Source organism: Rhizomucor pusillus, assembly GCF_041956525.1.
Source record: "Rhizomucor pusillus strain CBS 183.67 unplaced genomic scaffold VTP01scaffold_7, whole genome shotgun sequence".
Taxonomy (NCBI): domain Eukaryota; kingdom Fungi; phylum Mucoromycota; class Mucoromycetes; order Mucorales; family Lichtheimiaceae; genus Rhizomucor; species Rhizomucor pusillus.
Genome location: NW_027192149.1, coordinates 816,450 through 836,141, shown reverse-complemented (window position 1 = coordinate 836,141; position 19,692 = coordinate 816,450). Strand labels below are relative to the sequence as shown.

Here is a 19,692-nt window from a genome sequence, read left to right as displayed (position 1 = left end):
GAGAGCGAAAAGGAATCGATCAGAGCAAGGTTACTTACTGGAATTATCCGTGGCGAAGAGCGTCTTTTACGCCTTGGCTGTCGGCAACGGATACGCCACGGTGCCAGATGGAGAACTATGGCATTTTACTCTGTTAGTACGATGTATTAATATGCGAAATCCATGTTGCAACTTACAAAGGCAGAACCCGACGAGAGGAAGGAAAAGGAGCGGAGGAAGAAGTGAAGAATGATGCATTAGCCAGAACTCTCTTTCATATTTTTTCGAACTAAGTGATGCAACTTCATTCATTATTGTGACGGCAGTCTCGAGCGAAGGACTCGATCAGCGTTGTGATAGAATTGATTGATTATCAATTTCTATGAAACAATCAATATATCGATCAACAAGAGTAATTTGCTCATCATCCAATGCTTTATCAATAAGAATGCAAATTCTCTTTCGAACCAAGTTTCTATTCAGAAACGAGTACAATACATTTTCAAAGCTGAGCGGTTCGGTGCCTTCGAAGACTGCCTCTGTCAAATCGACGCCACTATTATAGATTTGGAAATATATCAGCTGCACATTGTAAATAGTGCATCATCGCAAGGGCTAGACCATGTGAGTTATCGTTGAGAAATAGTTGAATTTCGTCTAGGTGAAAAGATACTTAACACTTTTTGCCGATTTAAAAAGTACTAACAGTAGGCACAATAGTGACAGTGTGCTGAATAAGTAATGGGTCCAGTAGACATCATTCTGCAGAAAGGGAAAATTGCCTTTTTGAGCGCTACTAACTCACAAAAATGGCAGGAAGGCTTAAGTATGTTGAAACTACTGAAAAGATCTTCTACTTCTTCTAGTTAAAGTAAATATCAATAAAACGAGAGCGTCTTCAATAAAATACACACGTTCGTGTTGAAATGCTGTGATTATGCATAACGAATGATGATGAAAACACAAACGCACTTACGCTAGAAGTCGTACTAATGGCATATATGCTTTTACGGTTCACTTTATTATGCTCTACTCTTTCTGAATTAGACTTGACAGTGAGCAAATAGCAACATGATATCGAATTTCCAGATTACGACAATCGGAATGCTGCTGAAAGAGTGTCATGGTGGAGATAGTCAATGATATCGACAACCGAGGAAGTGCTGATGACAAAGCACTTATCTCATGCCTTTCCTCATGCACATTGATCTAGGCGAGCGTATATCTCAATAAACTGGGTTCGATGGCGCTGTGCTTATGCAGTAGCGAAGCGGATGCAAAACCGCCGGAGAATCGAGGTTTACAAAGACTAAGCGAGTTTATTCTTCAGACTCGAATCAGTAATGAGCTTCAGCGAACCAAGCCCAGCGAGCGAAGCAAAGTGTAAAAGCGCTTGTAAAATTCAATGACGGCCTTCGTCTTGAATGCGAATAACTTGTTGTAGATACTTTTCAAATTGCAAATACAATCTTTTATTGAATATTACCTGCATTTTTACATTATCTGAATATCCAAACAAGCCAAATCGTTTTTGTGAATACGAAGTCAACATTTCATGGATGTCTATCTTATATTATTAAAGTCTGATACGAATGGACCTTTGCTTGATGTGTCTCATGGAGAAAGAATGGTAAATTCGGGAACGGAGTCCAGGCAGCTGAATTTCTTTAATTTGCCATAGTCTGCAAAACGTCGAAGTGATCATGGAGGAACCGGTGGCGAAGAAAGCGCGATTGGATCCTGCAGCGAAGGATCAAGAACCCGTAGCATCGTGTGATTTATACCTCGACACTATCAATCGCCATATGCTCGACTTTGATTTCGAAAAAGTATGCTCAGTGTCTCTTACCCATTTGAATGTATATGCATGCCTTGTATGCGGCAAGTACTACCAAGGTATGTGAGGACCATGATATTTTGTATTCAGGCATTGTACTCATGCAGTGTATTAAGGGCGAGGGAAATCATCGCATGCGTATTTCCACAGCATCCAAAAAGATCACCATGTGTTTATAAATTTGCATACATTGAAAGCAAGTATTTCTGCATCGTTCGTCGCGTTCAACAAGTAATAAGCTAACGCAAAATCCTTGTAGGTCTACGTATTACCTGATGGATATGAGGTGCAGGACGCTTCGTTGAATGATATCAAGGTAAGACACAGAGTTATTTGGTTTACTTGTTCATCCTCTTTGTGTCTGATCCACACTTTTTGAAAATAGTACGTGATAAATCCTATCTTGACCAAAGAACAAGTGGCACAGCTCGATAGCAATCTGAAGCCGTCCTATGATTTAAACAATAAAAAGTATTTGCCAGGTAAAATGGAGATATGATATGTTTTATTCAACGCGGCTGACGGCATACAATGTCATTCAAGGCTTTGTGGGTCTCAACAATGTCAAGGCGAACGATTATGTAAATGTCGTCATCCAAGCTCTTGTGCATATTCCAGCCTTGAGGGATTACTTTATTCTAGAGGATTTCGAAAGTCAGGGTAGATCACAGCTGGTAACGCGATTCGGTACCCTCGTACGAAAAATGTGGAATCCAAAAGCATTCAAAGGTCAAGTTAGCCCTCACGAATTACTGCAGGTATATATAAAGTTGGAGCATTAAGTGGAAAATGTGATAAAAGCTCGTTGCCCCTAAATATATTTACTGGAAATAGGAAATTTCCAGCGCCAGTAACAAGCGTTTCCGCTTGACAGAACAAAGCAATGCAATCGATTTCTTGTCTTGGTTCCTCAATACCCTTCACAAGGATCTTGGTGGAACGAGGAAAAAGAACAGCAGTAGGTTTTCTTTACTTATCCTGTAATACTTGCAGATACTGACTTCATCCATAGGTATAATTTATCGTATCTTCCAAGGAGATGTGCGAATGGAATCTCAAGAAGTCAGTGCTGTGAGCTCGCCATCCGATGAAGCCAAAGTGATGGCTTTCGATCCAGAACGAGGTGAATAAATAAAATACGCAAGGATAATGGTCATCAAGTACTAACACACAAGCATAGAAATTTCAACAACCAATGTACCGTTCCTGTTCCTTGCATTGGACTTGCCACCCGCGCCGTTGTACCAAGACGAAGCCGAGAAAGATATCATTCCACAAGTGCCACTGACAACCATCCTTGGCAAGTACGATGGCGTGAAGGTCCAAGAGACCGCCAACCAAAAAAGACGCTATCACATCACTCGTCTTCCCAACTACCTTATTTTCCATATCAAGCGCTTCAACAAGAACAACTGGACATTAGAAAAGAATCCGACCATTGTTAACTTCCCTATCAAGGACCTGGACATGTCAAGCTGTAAGTTAGTTCGGCAAATATGCGTAGATACGATGGATGTGCTAACATGGTCCACGAAATAGTTACAAACGACAAGACTGTGGAGACGCTTGGATCCTACTATGACTTGCTAGCCAATATTTGCCACGATGGAAAGCCTGAGGCTGGCCAAGGCACTTACAAGGTGCACGTTCGACACCGGGGCTCTGACCAATGGTACCAAATCCAAGACTTGATCGTCGAAGAAGTCATGCCGCAAATGATCTTTTTGTCTGAAAGCTACATTCAAATTTGGGAAAGAAAGCAAACCAAGAACCTGTAACTATCAATAGAAATTGGATCTTTGTTGCATAACGTTTGAGACCCCATTCAAGCGAAAAATTGTCATATGGATGCCAAGGACATTTGCGTGTACTTGTGGACTTATACGATTTTGAGAAGGATAAATGGCGGTATCTGGCTGCTACAGTGGAGTACTCTAATCGTCTTAAATTTGTGCACTATGCTGCAGCTTTTGGATCAGATTCGCAAATGAAAGAATCATGGGAGCTACAGGAGTTATTAACTTATCGAGAAATAAGCAATGGATCCTAAGAATATCAGCAGGCCTCAATATGGACACTAGTCCCAGCCATTGCTGTAATATTCATACACGACAATGATGACTATAAGTTTACGACAAAACGGATTATGGATTGCGGGTAAAGCAACTCGAATAGTATCGCTCAAGCTATTGTACATTCATTACAGTGAGATTATCCCTGGTTGAAATACTGGATTTTAAACGAATGTCTGCGCTGTATGGGTGCCTGTAGCGGTATTAATTAGAAATTCTGCGCTGGTAAGTACTCTCATATGTCATCGCTCACTTGTTGCATGTAAAACTCACGCAAGCATGATCTCCCAGCGCAAAGGTTGTGCCGAAGTAATGTTGAAACAAAAGTTGATAAGTCATCGGCTTTTAATATACATAGGTCGCCTCATTCCTTACCACTCCTAATAAGAAATGGGTAAGCATGCTTATGTGAAATACTTCAAATGCTCCTGCAATATTACGACTTACGAACTCACTCGGAAGAGCAAAGTGAGGTAATGTCCGTGCTTTTCACGGATGCCATTCCGGCACTTCGAGCCTTGACATGGTGAGCGATGGAGCTCGAGTTCGAGCCTTCTACCAACAGCTGCTTGAAAATAGCGAGACTTGAAAGTTGACGGGAGAACTCTTACTAGGAACCTATTGCTAAGTATAAGAGGACAGTCTGCGGATTTATTTCGAAGCAGCAAGAAGCTAGGTTTTAGGTGTGGTATCCTCTCAACCATCGATTTATGCAAGCGCCGGTTTGAAGAATCGAAATTCGACAGCGCTGTGCTTACGTAGTAGCGAAGCGGATGCAAAACCGCCGGAGAATGGATGTCTATGAAGGCCAAGCAAATTATTGTACATACTCGATCCGGCATGAGCTTCAACGAACCAAGCGCAGCGAAGCGTGATGCGCCTATAAGGAAAAGCGGCCGGTCCGTGGAGCTATTCCCCAAACCGGATATGTCGTCAGTCGTTGTTATTAAATAAAAAGACTTGTTTATATCTGGGTTATTGTATGAAATGTCAGATATTTACTATCAATGTGGGCTTGTATAAAGGTATACATGCAAAACTCGAGCTTTATCCATCTTGATCGATCAACGGGTTTCAAACAATTTCGGGTTCATTTAGCCAAATAATTTATTGCTTCCAAAGACTCGAATGTTGACAATAGTCAGGCGCTATATTACATGATCCTGTCTATGAATACAGAGCCTATATACAAAACCGCACTATCCCAGTATGATCCGAACAGCATAAAACAATGGTATTTATATTGCCATATCTTTTTTGCAGTACGGTATAGGCACTTTGCAGAATAACTCCTATTCTCCATCTATTTTTGGGGCATCCCAAATCTCTGGAGAGTGAGACACTCTTTGATGGTACAAGGAGTTAGATGGCCAATGGCAGACAAAAATCACGTCCTTCTAGCTCCTTGGAGAATGTGCAGCAACGGTGCATAGTGCGCTGTTTATATTGTCGGTCACTCCGAACCTTGAGTTGGTCAAGGTTCTGATCGATACTTCTCTTCCCCAACGTATCCTTCTATGCCGTTGCAACCATCATGAGCGCCGTCGCCTGCGAGATTGACCAGCAAAAAATATCTGAGCCGGTCTCAACGGCAGTCATCAAGGATACCACGGCAAAGGAATCGTTGTCATCACCTTCCACTCCTTTAAATGGTGGTGCTCACACAGGAGACGACAGTGTGTCGGACGAATCTTCAATAACTTCGCAAAGCTCTCAAGAATATGTATCTTTCGAAGCTACAAGGTCGTCGTTCCAGAAAGCAAGTACAGCAGACCTTGCAGTGAAGGATAAACTCTCCACTAGCCCTTCTGTGCACGCTGACACTTCGTTCAACAGCGACAGCAGTGACGAAGAAGAGCTTCAGGCCTTCAACCCTTACGAAAAAGAAAAGCAACATGAGATTATGAATGAAAAGGACAGAAAGAACGACCACAGCAACAATACCCAGAACGATGACGTTTTATCAAACGAACCCGAGCCTGCAGGACAGGATTCCAGCGTTGACAGTTCCAATTCTGATTTTGACGCTTCAACAATTCGAAACAGCTCATCACCTGCCACATCTCTCGAAAAAGATGATTATGAAATGAAAATCACGTCGCAAGCCTACATAAACCAGGATTCTACCAAGGGTGCCAAAGATACATCAAGGTTTTTGCGAATGAGTCAGGTCTCCGTGTCCGAGCTCAATGAAGTTTCCCTGGATGAAGTACAAGAAGATATTAATCGAGACAAGCTGAAAGAAAAAGAAAAGCAGCAACAAGAACAGAACCCGGAGGAGCAGCAGCCATCTCGCTCCATCCTCAAGACCTTAACCGATGCCTCAACGACTATCCTCGCAAAAGCACGCAGCGACACACCAACCAGCACGATTGAAACTACAGCGATACCCACCTCAACTTCTGCACCGAGAAATACCACCAAACCTTCTCCAATTTTAACGAATAGAAGCAGCGCAGATTCCGGTTCCAGTGCGCGTAGCTTGTTTGGGATTTGGTCTTCAATCAAGAATGGGGCCAAACGACGAGCTTCAGAATCATCAAACACATCCAGTGCAACAGTGGACGTAGCAAATACGCCTCTCATTGTTGAACATCGATCGGTCGCCACAGATGATGCTCGACATATTAGTAAGCGGCTGTCCCAGCGCAGAAGTGTCAGTCAACCGTTACTTTTGCACGAGGATGATATCTTGGCACAGATGGAGCAGCTTAATGCAGCAAATACGAATGATCCAAAGGCGCGCATGCTCAACAGCTTGAAACGACAATCGCTGCGAAAAAGTCTTGCAAGTCAATATAAAGAAACGGATGATTATGACTGGGGTGAGATGTAGTAGATTCATGGCTGCATTGTCAGTAGCATTAACTGAGCTTTTATATATATAATATCCAGACTTTTGGGCCGGTGCGTTGTGTGATTTCGAACAGACTGTCAAAAGCAAAAAGCTGCTTCAGCATGTTCAACGCGGGATTCCCCCTTCCATTCGTGGCATGGTGTGGCAGTTGCTATCTGGATCAAAAGATCAGACGTTGCAAGCGCAGTACATTGATTTACTAAAGGCACCTAGTCCCTATGAAAAGATGATCCAACGAGACCTAGCACGAACATTCCCTGGACATAAGTTTTTTAAGGAACGTGATGGCGTAGGTCAAGAAGGCTTATACAATGTGGTACGATCTTACAGCGTTCTGGATCAAGATGTTGGGTACTGCCAAGGACTGGCATTTATTGTCGGTCCGTTATTGCTGAATGTATGTAAACCTAAAAACCTTAATCTATTATGCAATTGCAATATGGAAGAAGAATTGATGTAAACCTCGTTTATAGATGCCAGATGATGAAGCTTTCTGCGTGCTTGTTCAGCTGATGAAAACGTATGGGCTTCGAGGGCACTACACGCCGGACATGGAAGGACTGCATCTGCGATTATATCAATTTGATGCTCTTGTAGAGGAGCATTTGCCGCATATTGCACGGCACCTCGTGCAACAAAGTGTAGGGTCCACAATGTATGCATCACAATGGTTCATGACATTGTTTGCATACAAGTTTCCACTGAATTTGGTGTTCCGGATATATGATATACTGTTGACAGAGGGCATAGTGTCGATATTCAAGTTTGCCCTTGCTCTGCTTAAAAGAAACGAAACTGCCATCCTCAGTCTCGATTTTGAACATCTGTTGAACTTTTTGAAGAACGGGCTTTTTGAGGAATACAAGGTACGTAGAAAATAACTGGAATAAGACAGTTTACCTTGTACGGAAACCGAAATTAATTCGTGGCACGTAGGACGATGATCGCCGTCTTGTCGACGATGCCGTGACGTTCGAAATAAGCCCTAAACGCTTACTGCAACTCGAGAAAGAGCACAAGGCTCAAATGGCCAAAGAAGTAGCAGATGCGCGTACTGTGGAGCAATTACAGCGCACCAACGCAGAATTGCGGAAACGATCTAAAGAACTCGAGCAAACGACGCTGACTGTGCGGCGAGAACAAAATGACATTTATGAACAACTCAAACAGACAAAGGCTGATCTTGCACATGCCAAGGACGAGCATGCTTCGCTGGTGGATCTCGTTCAGGTACTTCGCCAAGAAGTCGAGGCCTTGCCAGGGAAGATTGAAGCACAATGCCGCGCTCAATTTGATGACCTCTGCAGTGAGAACCATACGCTTGTTGAGAAGAATTCTGCGCTGGAAGATCAATTATCGAATCTGGAAACTATGGTCATTGATATGAAAATGCGGTACGCTCAAAGTGAAAACGAGCGTGGGGAGTTGCAGCAACGATTGTACGAGATGAAGAAGCTCATCAGTGCCTGAGCATCGAGAAAATTCCCTATCCTGTCATTTCCTCGTTCCAATTTCTCAAACCAGTTTTCGTGTTGTAATTCTGTCTCTACTATTTATCAAATTCCTTATATATACGATTAAACTACTCTACAACAGCACCAGCTGTAGCAGCATTGCGTGCTCTGCCTCGTTCTCGGAAGAAAGGCGTCTTTTTTAAATTTCATTTGCGGGGATCGCAAGTTCAACCACACCAAACCAAAAAAGAACATGACCCGCATCAAGTTATATGTCTGACATTCGGGAAATACGGTCTCGACAAGCACTCCTTCTGTCCTCAATGTATTGAAGCATTTTTTCCTTTCCTTGCTATTCCTCACTCCTCCGCTCCTTTCTATTCTTCGCATACGCCGCGGCTCCCAATGGGCTGCCTTTACATTTACGTTCTTGTCTTTTTTCTACCAATCATTGCATTTTGCCAGTTTCACAACGATACCATTGCCAACAACAGCGAACAATATATAATTGTTTTTAAACCTGAAGCGACCCATGTAGCGATACGCAACCATATAACTAGATTAATGGACACCGGCAACGGCGCTGGTCTGAGCTATTCAAGTATTGGGCAGTTCCGCTGGATGTCAAGTACCACTGATCCTTCACAATCCAAATTGCTTCATGCAGAGCAAGACGTAGTTCACTACTGGGTTAAAGACACAAATTTCAAACTGCAAGGTTATGTGCAGAACCGCGTGCCGAGCTGGGTGAGTTTGCAGCATGAAATACAGTCAGCAAGCGCGTTCCTGAAACATGGTTACCTTTTTAAGGGCTTAGACCGCATCGATCAGCGAAGCGGACTTGACAGCCAATATCACTTTCCTTCTTCGCAAGTAAGAGGATCATTATATCATTCTTTCCTTTCAGTGCTGCTGCTACTATTAATGCTCACAGTGCATATTGCTTATTTTCTAGGGGGAAGGGGTCACAGTATATCTACTAGATACCGGCGTTAGAAAAGACCACGAGGATATTCAGGGTCGTGTATCCTATGGCATCAACGTGGTTGACGACAACGATAACGATGATAACGGGCACGGCACTTTTGTAGCTGGTGTCTGTTGTGGCACCGATCACGGCGTAGCTAAGAAGGCCAACATTGTATCTGTCAAGACCCTCGACAGCGACGGCAATGGAAAATTGTCAGATCTCTTGGTTGGTCTCGAATGGATTACACAGCAGCATTTAAATAGTACGAACAATAGTACCAAAAGCATCGTCAAGTAAGCAAACCTTAAGATTAGAAGCAAGTCGACAACATCTAACGACTAATGAATGGTTTATAGTCTGTCATTGGATGCTTTGTATAGTCAGGCGGCTAACGATGCGGTCCAGCAAGCAGTGTCCCTTGGTATTCACTTTGTGGTAGCTGCCGGAAATTATGGCGATGATGCCTGCAAATATTCGCCTGCGTCTGCGGCGGGAGCTATCACTGTTGGCGCCATTTGCAGAAACGATTCTGTAGCTGAATACTCTAATTATGGCACGTGTGTCGATCTGTAAGTATTTTGCCTAAGTTACAAAAAAGCGGGTGAGTTGACAGCCTTCCAGATTTGCACCTGGAGATGAAATTCAGTCTATCTGGCACTCGAGCACGAGCGCCACAAACACATTATCTGGCACCTCAGTCGCTGCTCCTCGCAAGTATCCATTAACAAAAGGATAGATATCTATACAAGATCACCTAACATGTAGCAAATAGATGTTGCGGGGGTGATGGCGTTGATACTAGCAGAAAATGACTACACTCCTGACGAGCTATCCGAGTATTTGAAGAATACCTCAACGTTGGCCAGCAACAACCGCGGCTTGGTGACTGAAATCGACAATTCTATCGGCCAAGGATCGTCTGCTGATAAGAATAGCAGCTCTTTCAGACCAACATCCGATTTCAATATCGTCTATACAGATCCTTCCAACAACCAACAATGGATTACATTTCAGGGTATTAATCATGCTTCCTCTTCTAGCATTCCTCACCCGTTATTCATCATACTTGCAACCACTCTCCACGTCTTCCTCTTCCTCCGTTCTGGAACAAACACGACTTTATGATTCGGATCGCATATAATGATTATAATACTATACGCAGTATATAATTTACTACATTTTAGCACCGGTCTTTGGAGCATGTCTTCTAGGGGTTGGGTTACTTGTAATATTTACATTTGAAGGGGAGGCGGATTTGAATATTGTGCATGCAAGAATCACCACGTATCATCCTTGTTGAAGGTTAAAACCAAGTTGTCGCGGTGGATAACACACTCTGCATCCATGTAACCCAGAATGTTCGTAATTTCTGAGCTTCTGCAGCCTCGTATCCGGTTGATTTCGATGCTGGAGTAATTAACTAAGCCCTTGCCGACCTTCACCTCGGCTGTTTGTCCGTTGACAATCTTTCGTCCAATAATCTCAACTGCTTGCTGTGCCACAAAGTTGCCTTGAACTTCCAAAATGCCGGCTGAGAACAAGCTCGATCGCTGCATCGATGTGACCGCCTTGACAGCGCCCTGGTCGACATAGACTCGGCCCGCGGTATGCAGTCCATGCAAGATCCACCATTTGCGGTCGTAAAGTGGGTTATTTTTAGCTGTGAACAGAGTATGCAGTGGTAGTTCCGGGTCCAAGGCGCTCATTCCAGATAAGATTGGGCCGTTCTCCTCGTGCGGAAGCAATTTTCCCTCGTCATCAGCTTTAATAATCTCCAGAATATTCTCAGGTGTAGCGCCTCGCGTGATGACCGTACGCACACCAGCCGCGGTAGCAAGATCAGCTGCGATCAGTTTGGTTGACATGCCTCCTGTGCCCAATGCAGATCCTCTCGATGCAACAGAAACTACAAAGAATTCCGCCGTCGTCAGAGCTCCCTTACATCTTAACACAAAATCAGGGTTTACCAGTATATGTTTACCTTTCTCCCGCAGTGCCTGGATATCGTGACAAACAAGTATAGGTTCCGCGTTGGGATTTATGCGAGGATTGTCCGTGTATAGGCAGTCCACATCGGTCAAAAGGAACAAATAATCCGCCTTGAGCATGCCGGCAGTGATGGCCGAGAGTGTGTCGTTGTCACCAAATCGAATTTCTGCAGGACAAATCGTATCGTTTTCATTCACAATCGGAACAACTCCCATATCTAAAATCTCTTCCAAGCAAGTGACGGCATTGAGATATTGCGCTCTCTGATTCATAACGAGATTGTGAGTCTAGGTCCTTGACAGCAGATATTAACAGACTCACGTCAGCCAAGTCGTTTTTGGTGAGAAGCACCTGAGCAACAGGTTGGTGGAACTGACCAAACAGATCGTCATATAGTCGAATTAGGCGACCTTGTCCAACAGCTGCGACAGCCTATGTTCAAAGACAATAAGTTTATGCGGGACGCCAGCAGTTCTCTGCCCTGCAGACGTTTACTTGCCTGGAGTGTCGAAATTTTGGTGGGTCTGTCGCCTAGGTTGAGCCGTCGCAAGCCGGTTCCAACAGCAGCGCTGGTAACCAGGACAACACGGTGTCCAAGCGTCTTGAGTTTCAGGACAGTTTCAACCAGTGAGGAGAGATTCGAGAGGAGAGGAAAATGGGTCTTTTCATCGCAAATGGAGGTTGTGCCAACCTTCAGCACAAGTGTTAATGAGGAGCGGGAGCGACGATGGGTATTTTGGTTGTTGCGGTAAAACATGGTATGTAGTATCCGTTGATAAGGGAAGCAAAAAGATCATTTTCTTCTTCCGTGCGCTCGGCCCACTTGCTTGCCCTGGATTATCGGTGACTCATTCGTCGGACTAGCAAGCCACGATATTCATGCAATCTTCAAAATCAGTTGTCAAATCGTAGATTGATCTTTGACCTGCTATATCGGTCGATCGCTTGGGCAAGGGAATCCACATCCATCACTACTCACCTCTTGACCCCAGAAACTTGTTGTGCACCGGTCTCACTTTTACCAGGGTGTACTGATCTTTGATATCAATAAAATGAACCCCTATATTTCATCCATCGTTCTTTCTCTTGATCACTCTTTGCAGTAGCAAGATGAACGCCAAAATTCTAGTATCTCTTATTATCGCCACTGTGCTTACGCTCTTTGCAACTGCACAGCAAGGTACAATGCAATGGGATGCAGGTATATAGAGCTTCTCTAACTAGCTGAGCTGGAAAATTCAGCGTCCCTTCCTCCTGCTCTTTCATCCCTGTCCTCTTTGTAAGTCAATCAGGTAGCCTCGTCTAGCACGAAATATTGCTGTAAACTCAAGGCATGCTTCCTATAGGATATCGACCGAGTCGCGGTATATGCCTCAGCGCACCGACTTGATCTCGTCCGCTTCATCGGCTTACAGCCGTATTTCAGCTGCATTGGAGCGTTCTTCCAGCATGGCAGCGGCTTCCAGCTCTGCCAGTCAATCGAGTGTGGGCGCTTCCTCTTATGTCACTAGCATAGCAGCAACCACTGAAACCAACGGCGCTGGTGCATCCGGAGGCAGTCAAACAAACGACAATGCTGGCTCCGCATCTCCAACTGATAATGCAAACGGTGGCTCCTCCGCTGGATCCTCAAATCTATCTGGACTTTCGACCGCAGTAGTCTTCCAGGCTGCCATCTGTCTTTCCGTTGCATCGATTAGCTTCATTGCTATGCTTGCATAAGTTTAGGTTTGACGCTTAGTTTAGGTTATTGAAATGAATGTAGTACGAACATACATACTAGCTCTGGGATCACGATCATCTCCTGAAACGTGTTATTGGTTGTTTACTTGCAGTTAGGAGATGTAATTTTTTTTTTTGAGATATCCCGGTTTCATCCGCTTTTACTTGGTAAAGTGAAAGAGAAAGGGAAAAAAGCATGGTTTCCGCGCCAGGCTCCCCAAGTTTGCATTCTCCGGATCGTCGCAAGTCTCTAATGTCGACAGCAGCTACGGCACTTCCTGCGCCGGTGCATTTCAGCTCACTGCGTATGCCGGAAGAGCAGCTGTTAGCTATCAAGAACAAGAAAGTTCGAGAGTTCTACAAAGTAGGGCAAAATAACGCGCGGCTGGACGCGCTCGCGGATAGGAATACAAAGCGCTGATCTACGGTTGGTAGCATCAAAATGAAATGATCGATCGTTTCGAGCAGGTCGATCGCATTGTGGATGCACTCAAACGTGGTGACGATCTTGGAATGCCGTTGTATGGCTCCTTCTCAAAATCGCCGAATTCAGTTATCGATGACGAGGAAAGCTTCATGTCCTTCCACGGCCGCTATGTCTCGGAATCAGAGAATGAACCTCTTTTGGTCAATGGATCCAAAGCAGAAAACTCGCCTCAATGGCTCGTGCGACTCGCCATCAATCTTTCCTTTGTTGCGAATATTGCGGTTTTTCTCGCAAAAATCGTTTTGGCATTTTTTACAGGATCCATGTCGATTCTCGCATCGGCATTTGAGAGTTTTCTTGATATTCTAAGCAACGGCATTATTTTCTTTACAGTACTACTTATCCGTCAAAAAGACTACTATGCATACCCTGTTGGAAAGGTGAATTAGAAACGAAAACTCCACGGATACGCTGCTATTCACACGAATTCTACTAGTCCCGAATGGAACCTTTGGGTATCATCGTTTTCGCTGTCATCATCACTACATCTTTCTCCCAAGTTCTTGTCACATCTATCCAGCGATTGACCGACCCTAACAAAATGGTGGAAGAGTTGGATCTCAGCGCTGCTAGTCTCATTGTCTTGGTAGCCAATATTATCGTCAAAACAGTCCTTTGGATTTGGTGTTTATCGATCAAGGGCAGTTCTAGCGTTCAGGCCTTGGCACAGGATCACGAAAATGACGTCGTGTTCAATATTGCCAGCACTGTTTTTCCTGTGGTTGGTAAATAGCTTAGGATTTGATTTGAAATTCTTATGCCTGGGACTAATCCTCGCTCTTTTAATATAAAGCCATGTGGGCAAACTGGCCATGGCTGGATCCGGTCGGCGCTATTGGCTTGTCTATATACATCATTTATGAATGGATGATTGTTCTAGTTGGTAAACTTCAAATGCACTAAGATGGATGGTTACACGGTCCGAAACTAAGTATCTTCAATGCTTAGATAACATTAAACGACTTACCGGTCGAGCTGCCAGCCCTGATGATATTAAGCAACTTACGTATATGGCATATCGTTTTTCACGCAAGATTCAGGCTGTGGACACTGTAAGAAAATATAAATTTGCTCATTCTTTTTGTTGAAAAAATCATGGAACAGAAAATCTCACGCATATGCGCACTAAATAGGTCCGTGCATACTACATTGGTGATCGTCTACTTGTAGAAGTTGATATCGTCATGCCACCCGATTGTCCTCTCAAGGAAGCTCACGATGTTGGCGAGGCACTCCAGGACGCCTTGGAGCTCATGGAAAATGTAGAACGTGCATTCGTACATTTAGATTACAATCAAGTGCATGCGATAGAGCATCGCACCGTTGTGGATAGCGTCGGCTTTGGACAATAGGTAAAACCCATCCATACTTCAAGCAGTAATAAAGTCTGTGGGGATCGATCAGCATTTTTTCTCGTGAATATACCAAAAGGTACATATCACTTGCTTTCCCCTTGCTTTAATAGAATGCGGTTGCCTATAATTATTGTCGATCTTTGTCAGCAAAAAGGCAATTTCTGTTGAACGACATAAAGAACTCGGTTTTGTTCCCAAAACCTTCTCCATGACTTTTACCCAAAAACAGACTTATCAACCATGCTCATAGATACCGCTACAAAGGGTGTCAACAAGATAAAGACGTTGGTTGTCAAACAAGTGGGCTTCTAACATACGTACAACAGCCCCGACGCCTTTGTGCTTCGGAAGCTGAATTGCGTTTGTATAAGGTGGTCCGGCAAAGGCCACGCCCCTCTTCTCCTTGAACCCTCACTTTGCGCTTCTTCCTTTCCCTCGCACTGTTCTGACAACCATCAGCGCAATGGCTCAGTCCCAGTTCCGCCGAAATCCAATGGAAGGGTATGTAATTTCTCTATTGGTCTTGGTGTCATTGACAGTTGCGGATCCTTCGGAGAAAGTCCTCCAGAGAGGGAGAGCTTCTTGTCCATCCAAGATCCGGCAATGGCTTTGAAGTTAGACAATGACAGTGACCAACCTCATGCAGGCAAAGCGGGCGTCCATTCCAGGACATGAGGACTCCCGACGCTCTACACTTGTATATCTATGATTATTGCCGGAAACGTAACTTCCAACAGTCCGCGCGGGCCTTCGCTGCTGAGGCCAATATCGCACAAGATCAAGCTGTAAATGTGGATATTCCTGCAGGCTTCTTGTCGGATTGGTGGGGAGTGTTTTGGGATGTCTATTATGCCAAGAACAACGACGCCCTGGCCAGCAAGGATGCTCAAGTCTATGATCAGGTGAGATAATCGCGTACACGCTTTCTACACTCTTTGCCGATGCAGTTTGTTAACTCCAGAGTTTCCTGCATTTTTAGTACCACGATGACCTGAGGAATAGACGTGAGGAGATACTTCAACAACACCGAGCTTACAGTATGCAACAGGCTGCTCAACAGCAAGCGATGCAACAGAGACGCGCGTCTGAAGCTCACCGCCACACTCAGTCGCCACAACAACCAGTTCCTTTCTCTCTTCAACAGCAAGGTCCTCAACATGCTGTCCCCCAGACGCCTCACCTCCAGAGCGTCCCTTCGCAGCAGTCTGTACTATCCCGTGACCCCCGTCCATCGCCAGCTGCCAGTACAGTGTCTATTCAAGGCAATACGATGCAGCACCCTCAAGCTGGAAATGTTATGAATACCCCTCAAGCTATGCCCTCTACTTTACCCCCTCAGCAAATGGTCGCTAGACAGATGCAATCTCCTTCCTACTCCCCACAGCAATTACGACAGAATTCGGCTGCCGAACCGATGGGCCATCCAAATGCCGAGCACATGATGAATTCACCAATGGTCGGACCGCAAGGTATTCCGGTCAATGCCCAAGGGCAGCCTATGCTGAATCCGCAGCGTTTACCACCTGGGATGGATCTTCAGGCATTACTGATGTCGAGTATGGCTCAGCTTGGATATAAAGGTCGTGATTATAACAGCCTTAGTCCCGATGAAAAGGTACAAGAAGATCTCTTCATTTGTATATGACGCTCAGAGATGCTAACTTGCTGGGTCGTTGTAGGCTCAAGTCAATCTACAGGCTAAAAGACAGGTGGATAACTTCAATATGCTACGTAGTCAACAAATGCTCGTGAATAATCCTCAAGCAAGGATGCAAATGCATCAACATGCTGCCTTTAACCAGCAAATGATGCAGCAACAGCAGCAGCAAGCCCAGGTTGCTCAAGCGCAGGCCCAGGCTCAAGCGCAGGCTCAAGCACAAGCTCAGGCACAGGCTCAAGCACAAGCACAAGCTCAAGCTCAAGCGCAGGCCCAGGCTCAAGCTCAGGCTCAAGCTCAGGCTCAGGCTCAGGCTCAGGCTCAGGCACAAGCTCAAGCGCAAGTACATCAAAATCAGGTCCAACAAGCGCAGCGTCAAACACAACAACCTCAAGTTCAGCAACCGCAACAAGTCCAGGGTCCTCCGCAACCACAGCCTCAAGGAACTCCAACCCAAACGCCGCAGCAACAACATGCCCAAATACCAAAAGATCAAGCTGCCAACCGTGGTGTAATGGGACCTCCTGCCAATAGCACTCGTATACCTCAGAAACGCCGAAGCTCACAAGCAAATGAAGAGCTGCTAAAGAATAATAAGATGAAAGGACCCAACACACCGTCAATGCCTATGTCAGGTGCTGCAGGTCCTGCTCAAATGGTGATGTCAAATAACATGCAGAATCCGAATGCCATTGGCGGTGTACCCTTTACCAGCGATGGTTAGTGAATGCTACTATACAAGATAATTTGATAATATATTGGTTTCTAACAATGTTTCTATTTTACATAGCTGCCATGAATGCCATGTTTGCTCAACAAATGGCAAACAGACCACAGGTGGCTCCTGGCATGACACACCAGCAGCAGCAATTTCTTTTACAAAGACAACAGCAGCACCAACGTTTGATGCAGCAGCGAATGATGCAGCAACAACAGCAACTTCAAGGTGGCAATATGATGATGACTCCACATCAAGCGATGCAGGCCGGTATTGGATCACCACAACAAGAACGCGGAAAAGTAGACAATCAACAGGCGCTTATGCAATACACAAGACAAATGCAAGTTCATTTGATGAAGCAGAACCCGCAGCCAGGGCAGGGTCCCATGCAACCTCCGCCTTCTACACCGCAGCAAACTCAAGCTCAAACACCACAAGCACAAGCACAGGCTCAGGCTCAGGCTCAGGCTCAAGCTCAAGCTCAAGCTCAAGCTCAAGTTCAAGGTCAAGGTCAAGCGCAGGAACAAAGCCAAGCTAATCAAGGTCAGAACCAAGCACAACAGCAGACACTGCAGCAAGCACGAAATAAACGAAAGCAGCAGCGTAACAATGATAGCGAGTCATCGCCTCAGAAATCCTCACAATCACAGCAGCAGCAGAAGGCTGCTGGCGGTACTGCCCCTCCTTTCACTCCAGAGCAGGCATTGGCGAATGCTACTTCTCCGCAAATGGCACGTAATCACTCAAACGCGGCACCGAACCAAACACCACAACAGGCAGGACAAGCTCAACTACCACAGCAACAACAAGCTGCGTTGCAACAACCACAGCAGCAGCAATCACAGCAACCTGCACAGCAGCAATCGCAACAGACACCGCAACAGCAACAGCAACGGCTTTTATGGAACGCTGGCATGGAATTGGAAAGCCAATCTCCTAGTGCAAATATGAACATGCAAGCAACATCTGGTGTCAATACAGCCAGCAATCCGAATATCTCTTTCGATCTGGAACGTTTTATGATGACTGAAAGCAGCGAATTCGGCGAAATGTTTGGCCCTGGCGAGGATGGCACGGATCAAAATCTGTTGTCAATGGGAGGAGATGGCAGTGACCTTTTCAGTAACAACTTTTTGGGCGGATTAGGCGTCGACAGCTCGTTGAATCTTTCAGGAAGCGAGCAAATGCTTAAAAAGTATGGTGAATTGCAAGGTCACACCAACAAGGTTTCTACATGCGCATTCTCTCCCGATGGACAATATCTTGTCAGCGCAGGTCACGATAAGCGAGGTCTCATTTGGAGCACACAAGACAAGCAGCAGCTATGCGCATTAGATGGTCACACCGCCCAGATCAACTGTGCACGCTGGAGCCCCAATAATCGCAACCTAGTCGCAACATGTTCGTATGACAGAACCGTTCGGGTCTGGGACGTCGGGTCTGCTTTGAATGAGAACTCGGCAACAGCCAAGCAAATCCAAAAGTTTGAATGCAGGACTGTTGTTGGATCCGTTGATTTTGCGCCTGGCCGGGCGGATATTTTGTGCTCTATGGACAATGAAGGGGAGTTGAAGGTGTGGAATCTGAATACTGGCAAGTGCGAAAAGACTATTCGCTTGGTGGTAAGTCATGGATAGGAAATTGAAAGCTGAATACTGTACTAAACTATCTATGCAATTTTAGCCGGCAAACAATGCCAACTTTGCAGTGAACCCGATGCGTTTCCATCCCCATGATGGCAACGTTGTTGCTTGCTCCGTTGGCACACAGATACATATGATCAATATTACGGCAGCGAAAAACAACACTACAGGAACACCCAACGACGACGTAGCAGTGAAGCTGATGCCCACCGAACATACTAAAAAGGTTTCTTGCATTGATTGGTCACCTGATGGTAGCTTCATGGTTATCTCTTCTGAAGACTTTATTTGCGTCTACGATGTGACACATTGGAGGGCAGTGGCGACGCAAGCAACGCAAACCAAGATTTCAAGCTGTGCATTTGTGGTCGCATCTGGACAGGCATCAAGTAACAATAAGCTGCGAGTGGCGTACGGTGTCTATGAATACATCTATGTATGGACGTTTGGTGATCCAAGTTCGCAGCCTCAACGGACCGGAGGACAAGGAGGGCACGTTGCAGCTATTGCAAGTACAACGGAACTGGTAGCGTCAGCCAGCCATCTCAAAGAACAAAATCTCATGCTGTGGACCTTTTAATTACTTTGCCATGTTTTACATTCGTATCCGTTTACTATCACCATGATTTCTTTTCTTCTCTTTTTCCTCTATATCTTCTCTCTCTATCCGTTGCTTTTCGATGTTAAATATTATTCCTATCATCTTATTTCTGATAGCATTATATCAGCATTGCAATGATCTGTTGTTGAGTCAATGGCTTCGATCGATATAGTCTCCAAGCTTGATGTAACTTCTTTCGATGTACATGTGGAAATTACTCGAAAGAGCGTGACCTCAAATGACTGTAAAGAGGAAAGTGCGCTACAGCGATTCCTTTGCGGCAAGCGGGCTCTTTAACTTTAAGTGGTATGTGAGGCACGCATAAGGGAAAAGGATGATGTTGAACAA

At 45.0% G+C, this 19,692-nt stretch overlaps 8 protein-coding genes across 8 annotated transcripts; 6 read left to right on the top strand and 2 right to left on the bottom strand.

Moving 5' to 3' along the window:
* Positions 1-1,682: 1,682 nt before the first annotated feature.
* Positions 1,683-3,594, top strand: VTP01DRAFT_9805 (uncharacterized protein; the record flags this gene model as incomplete). Its single annotated transcript, XM_069389071.1, has 9 exons — positions 1,683-1,875; positions 1,933-2,012; positions 2,076-2,132; positions 2,202-2,298; positions 2,360-2,574; positions 2,651-2,774; positions 2,829-2,939; positions 2,997-3,293; positions 3,356-3,594. The coding sequence occupies 9 exons, from the start codon at positions 1,683-1,685 to the stop codon at positions 3,592-3,594; spliced, it is 1,413 nt and encodes a 470-aa protein (XP_069240224.1).
* A 658-nt stretch (positions 3,595-4,252) lies between these two features.
* On the bottom strand, positions 4,253-4,592 carry VTP01DRAFT_9804 (uncharacterized protein; the record flags this gene model as incomplete). The annotated part of the gene is made up of 2 exons (XM_069389070.1): positions 4,253-4,268; positions 4,336-4,592. The coding sequence occupies 2 exons, from the start codon at positions 4,590-4,592 to the stop codon at positions 4,253-4,255; spliced, it is 273 nt and encodes a 90-aa protein (XP_069240223.1).
* An 830-nt stretch (positions 4,593-5,422) lies between these two features.
* On the top strand, positions 5,423-8,215 carry VTP01DRAFT_9803 (uncharacterized protein; the record flags this gene model as incomplete). The annotated part of the gene is made up of 4 exons (XM_069389069.1): positions 5,423-6,713; positions 6,784-7,142; positions 7,219-7,611; positions 7,682-8,215. The coding sequence occupies 4 exons, from the start codon at positions 5,423-5,425 to the stop codon at positions 8,213-8,215; spliced, it is 2,577 nt and encodes an 858-aa protein (XP_069240222.1).
* A 548-nt stretch (positions 8,216-8,763) lies between these two features.
* On the top strand, positions 8,764-10,294 carry VTP01DRAFT_9802 (uncharacterized protein; the record flags this gene model as incomplete). Its single annotated transcript, XM_069389068.1, has 6 exons — positions 8,764-8,946; positions 9,010-9,072; positions 9,155-9,462; positions 9,526-9,738; positions 9,791-9,879; positions 9,942-10,294. The coding sequence occupies 6 exons, from the start codon at positions 8,764-8,766 to the stop codon at positions 10,292-10,294; spliced, it is 1,209 nt and encodes a 402-aa protein (XP_069240221.1).
* A 152-nt stretch (positions 10,295-10,446) lies between these two features.
* VTP01DRAFT_9801 (uncharacterized protein) lies at positions 10,447-11,915 on the bottom strand (the record flags this gene model as incomplete). Its single annotated transcript, XM_069389067.1, has 4 exons — positions 10,447-11,075; positions 11,151-11,421; positions 11,480-11,590; positions 11,658-11,915. The coding sequence occupies 4 exons, from the start codon at positions 11,913-11,915 to the stop codon at positions 10,447-10,449; spliced, it is 1,269 nt and encodes a 422-aa protein (XP_069240220.1).
* Positions 11,916-12,268: 353 nt separating this feature from the next.
* Positions 12,269-12,880, top strand: VTP01DRAFT_9800 (uncharacterized protein; the record flags this gene model as incomplete). The annotated part of the gene is made up of 3 exons (XM_069389066.1): positions 12,269-12,338; positions 12,401-12,437; positions 12,505-12,880. 3 exons carry the CDS (start codon positions 12,269-12,271, stop codon positions 12,878-12,880), a joined length of 483 nt encoding a protein of 160 aa, XP_069240219.1.
* A 253-nt stretch (positions 12,881-13,133) lies between these two features.
* On the top strand, positions 13,134-14,719 carry VTP01DRAFT_9799 (uncharacterized protein; the record flags this gene model as incomplete). The annotated part of the gene is made up of 6 exons (XM_069389063.1): positions 13,134-13,244; positions 13,316-13,747; positions 13,804-14,092; positions 14,161-14,250; positions 14,316-14,419; positions 14,501-14,719. 6 exons carry the CDS (start codon positions 13,134-13,136, stop codon positions 14,717-14,719), a joined length of 1,245 nt encoding a protein of 414 aa, XP_069240218.1.
* Positions 14,720-15,185: 466 nt separating this feature from the next.
* Positions 15,186-19,323, top strand: VTP01DRAFT_9798 (uncharacterized protein; the record flags this gene model as incomplete). The annotated part of the gene is made up of 6 exons (XM_069389062.1): positions 15,186-15,223; positions 15,369-15,624; positions 15,702-16,337; positions 16,402-17,098; positions 17,170-18,722; positions 18,784-19,323. 6 exons carry the CDS (start codon positions 15,186-15,188, stop codon positions 19,321-19,323), a joined length of 3,720 nt encoding a protein of 1,239 aa, XP_069240217.1.
* Between the last annotated feature and the right edge of the window lie 369 nt (positions 19,324-19,692).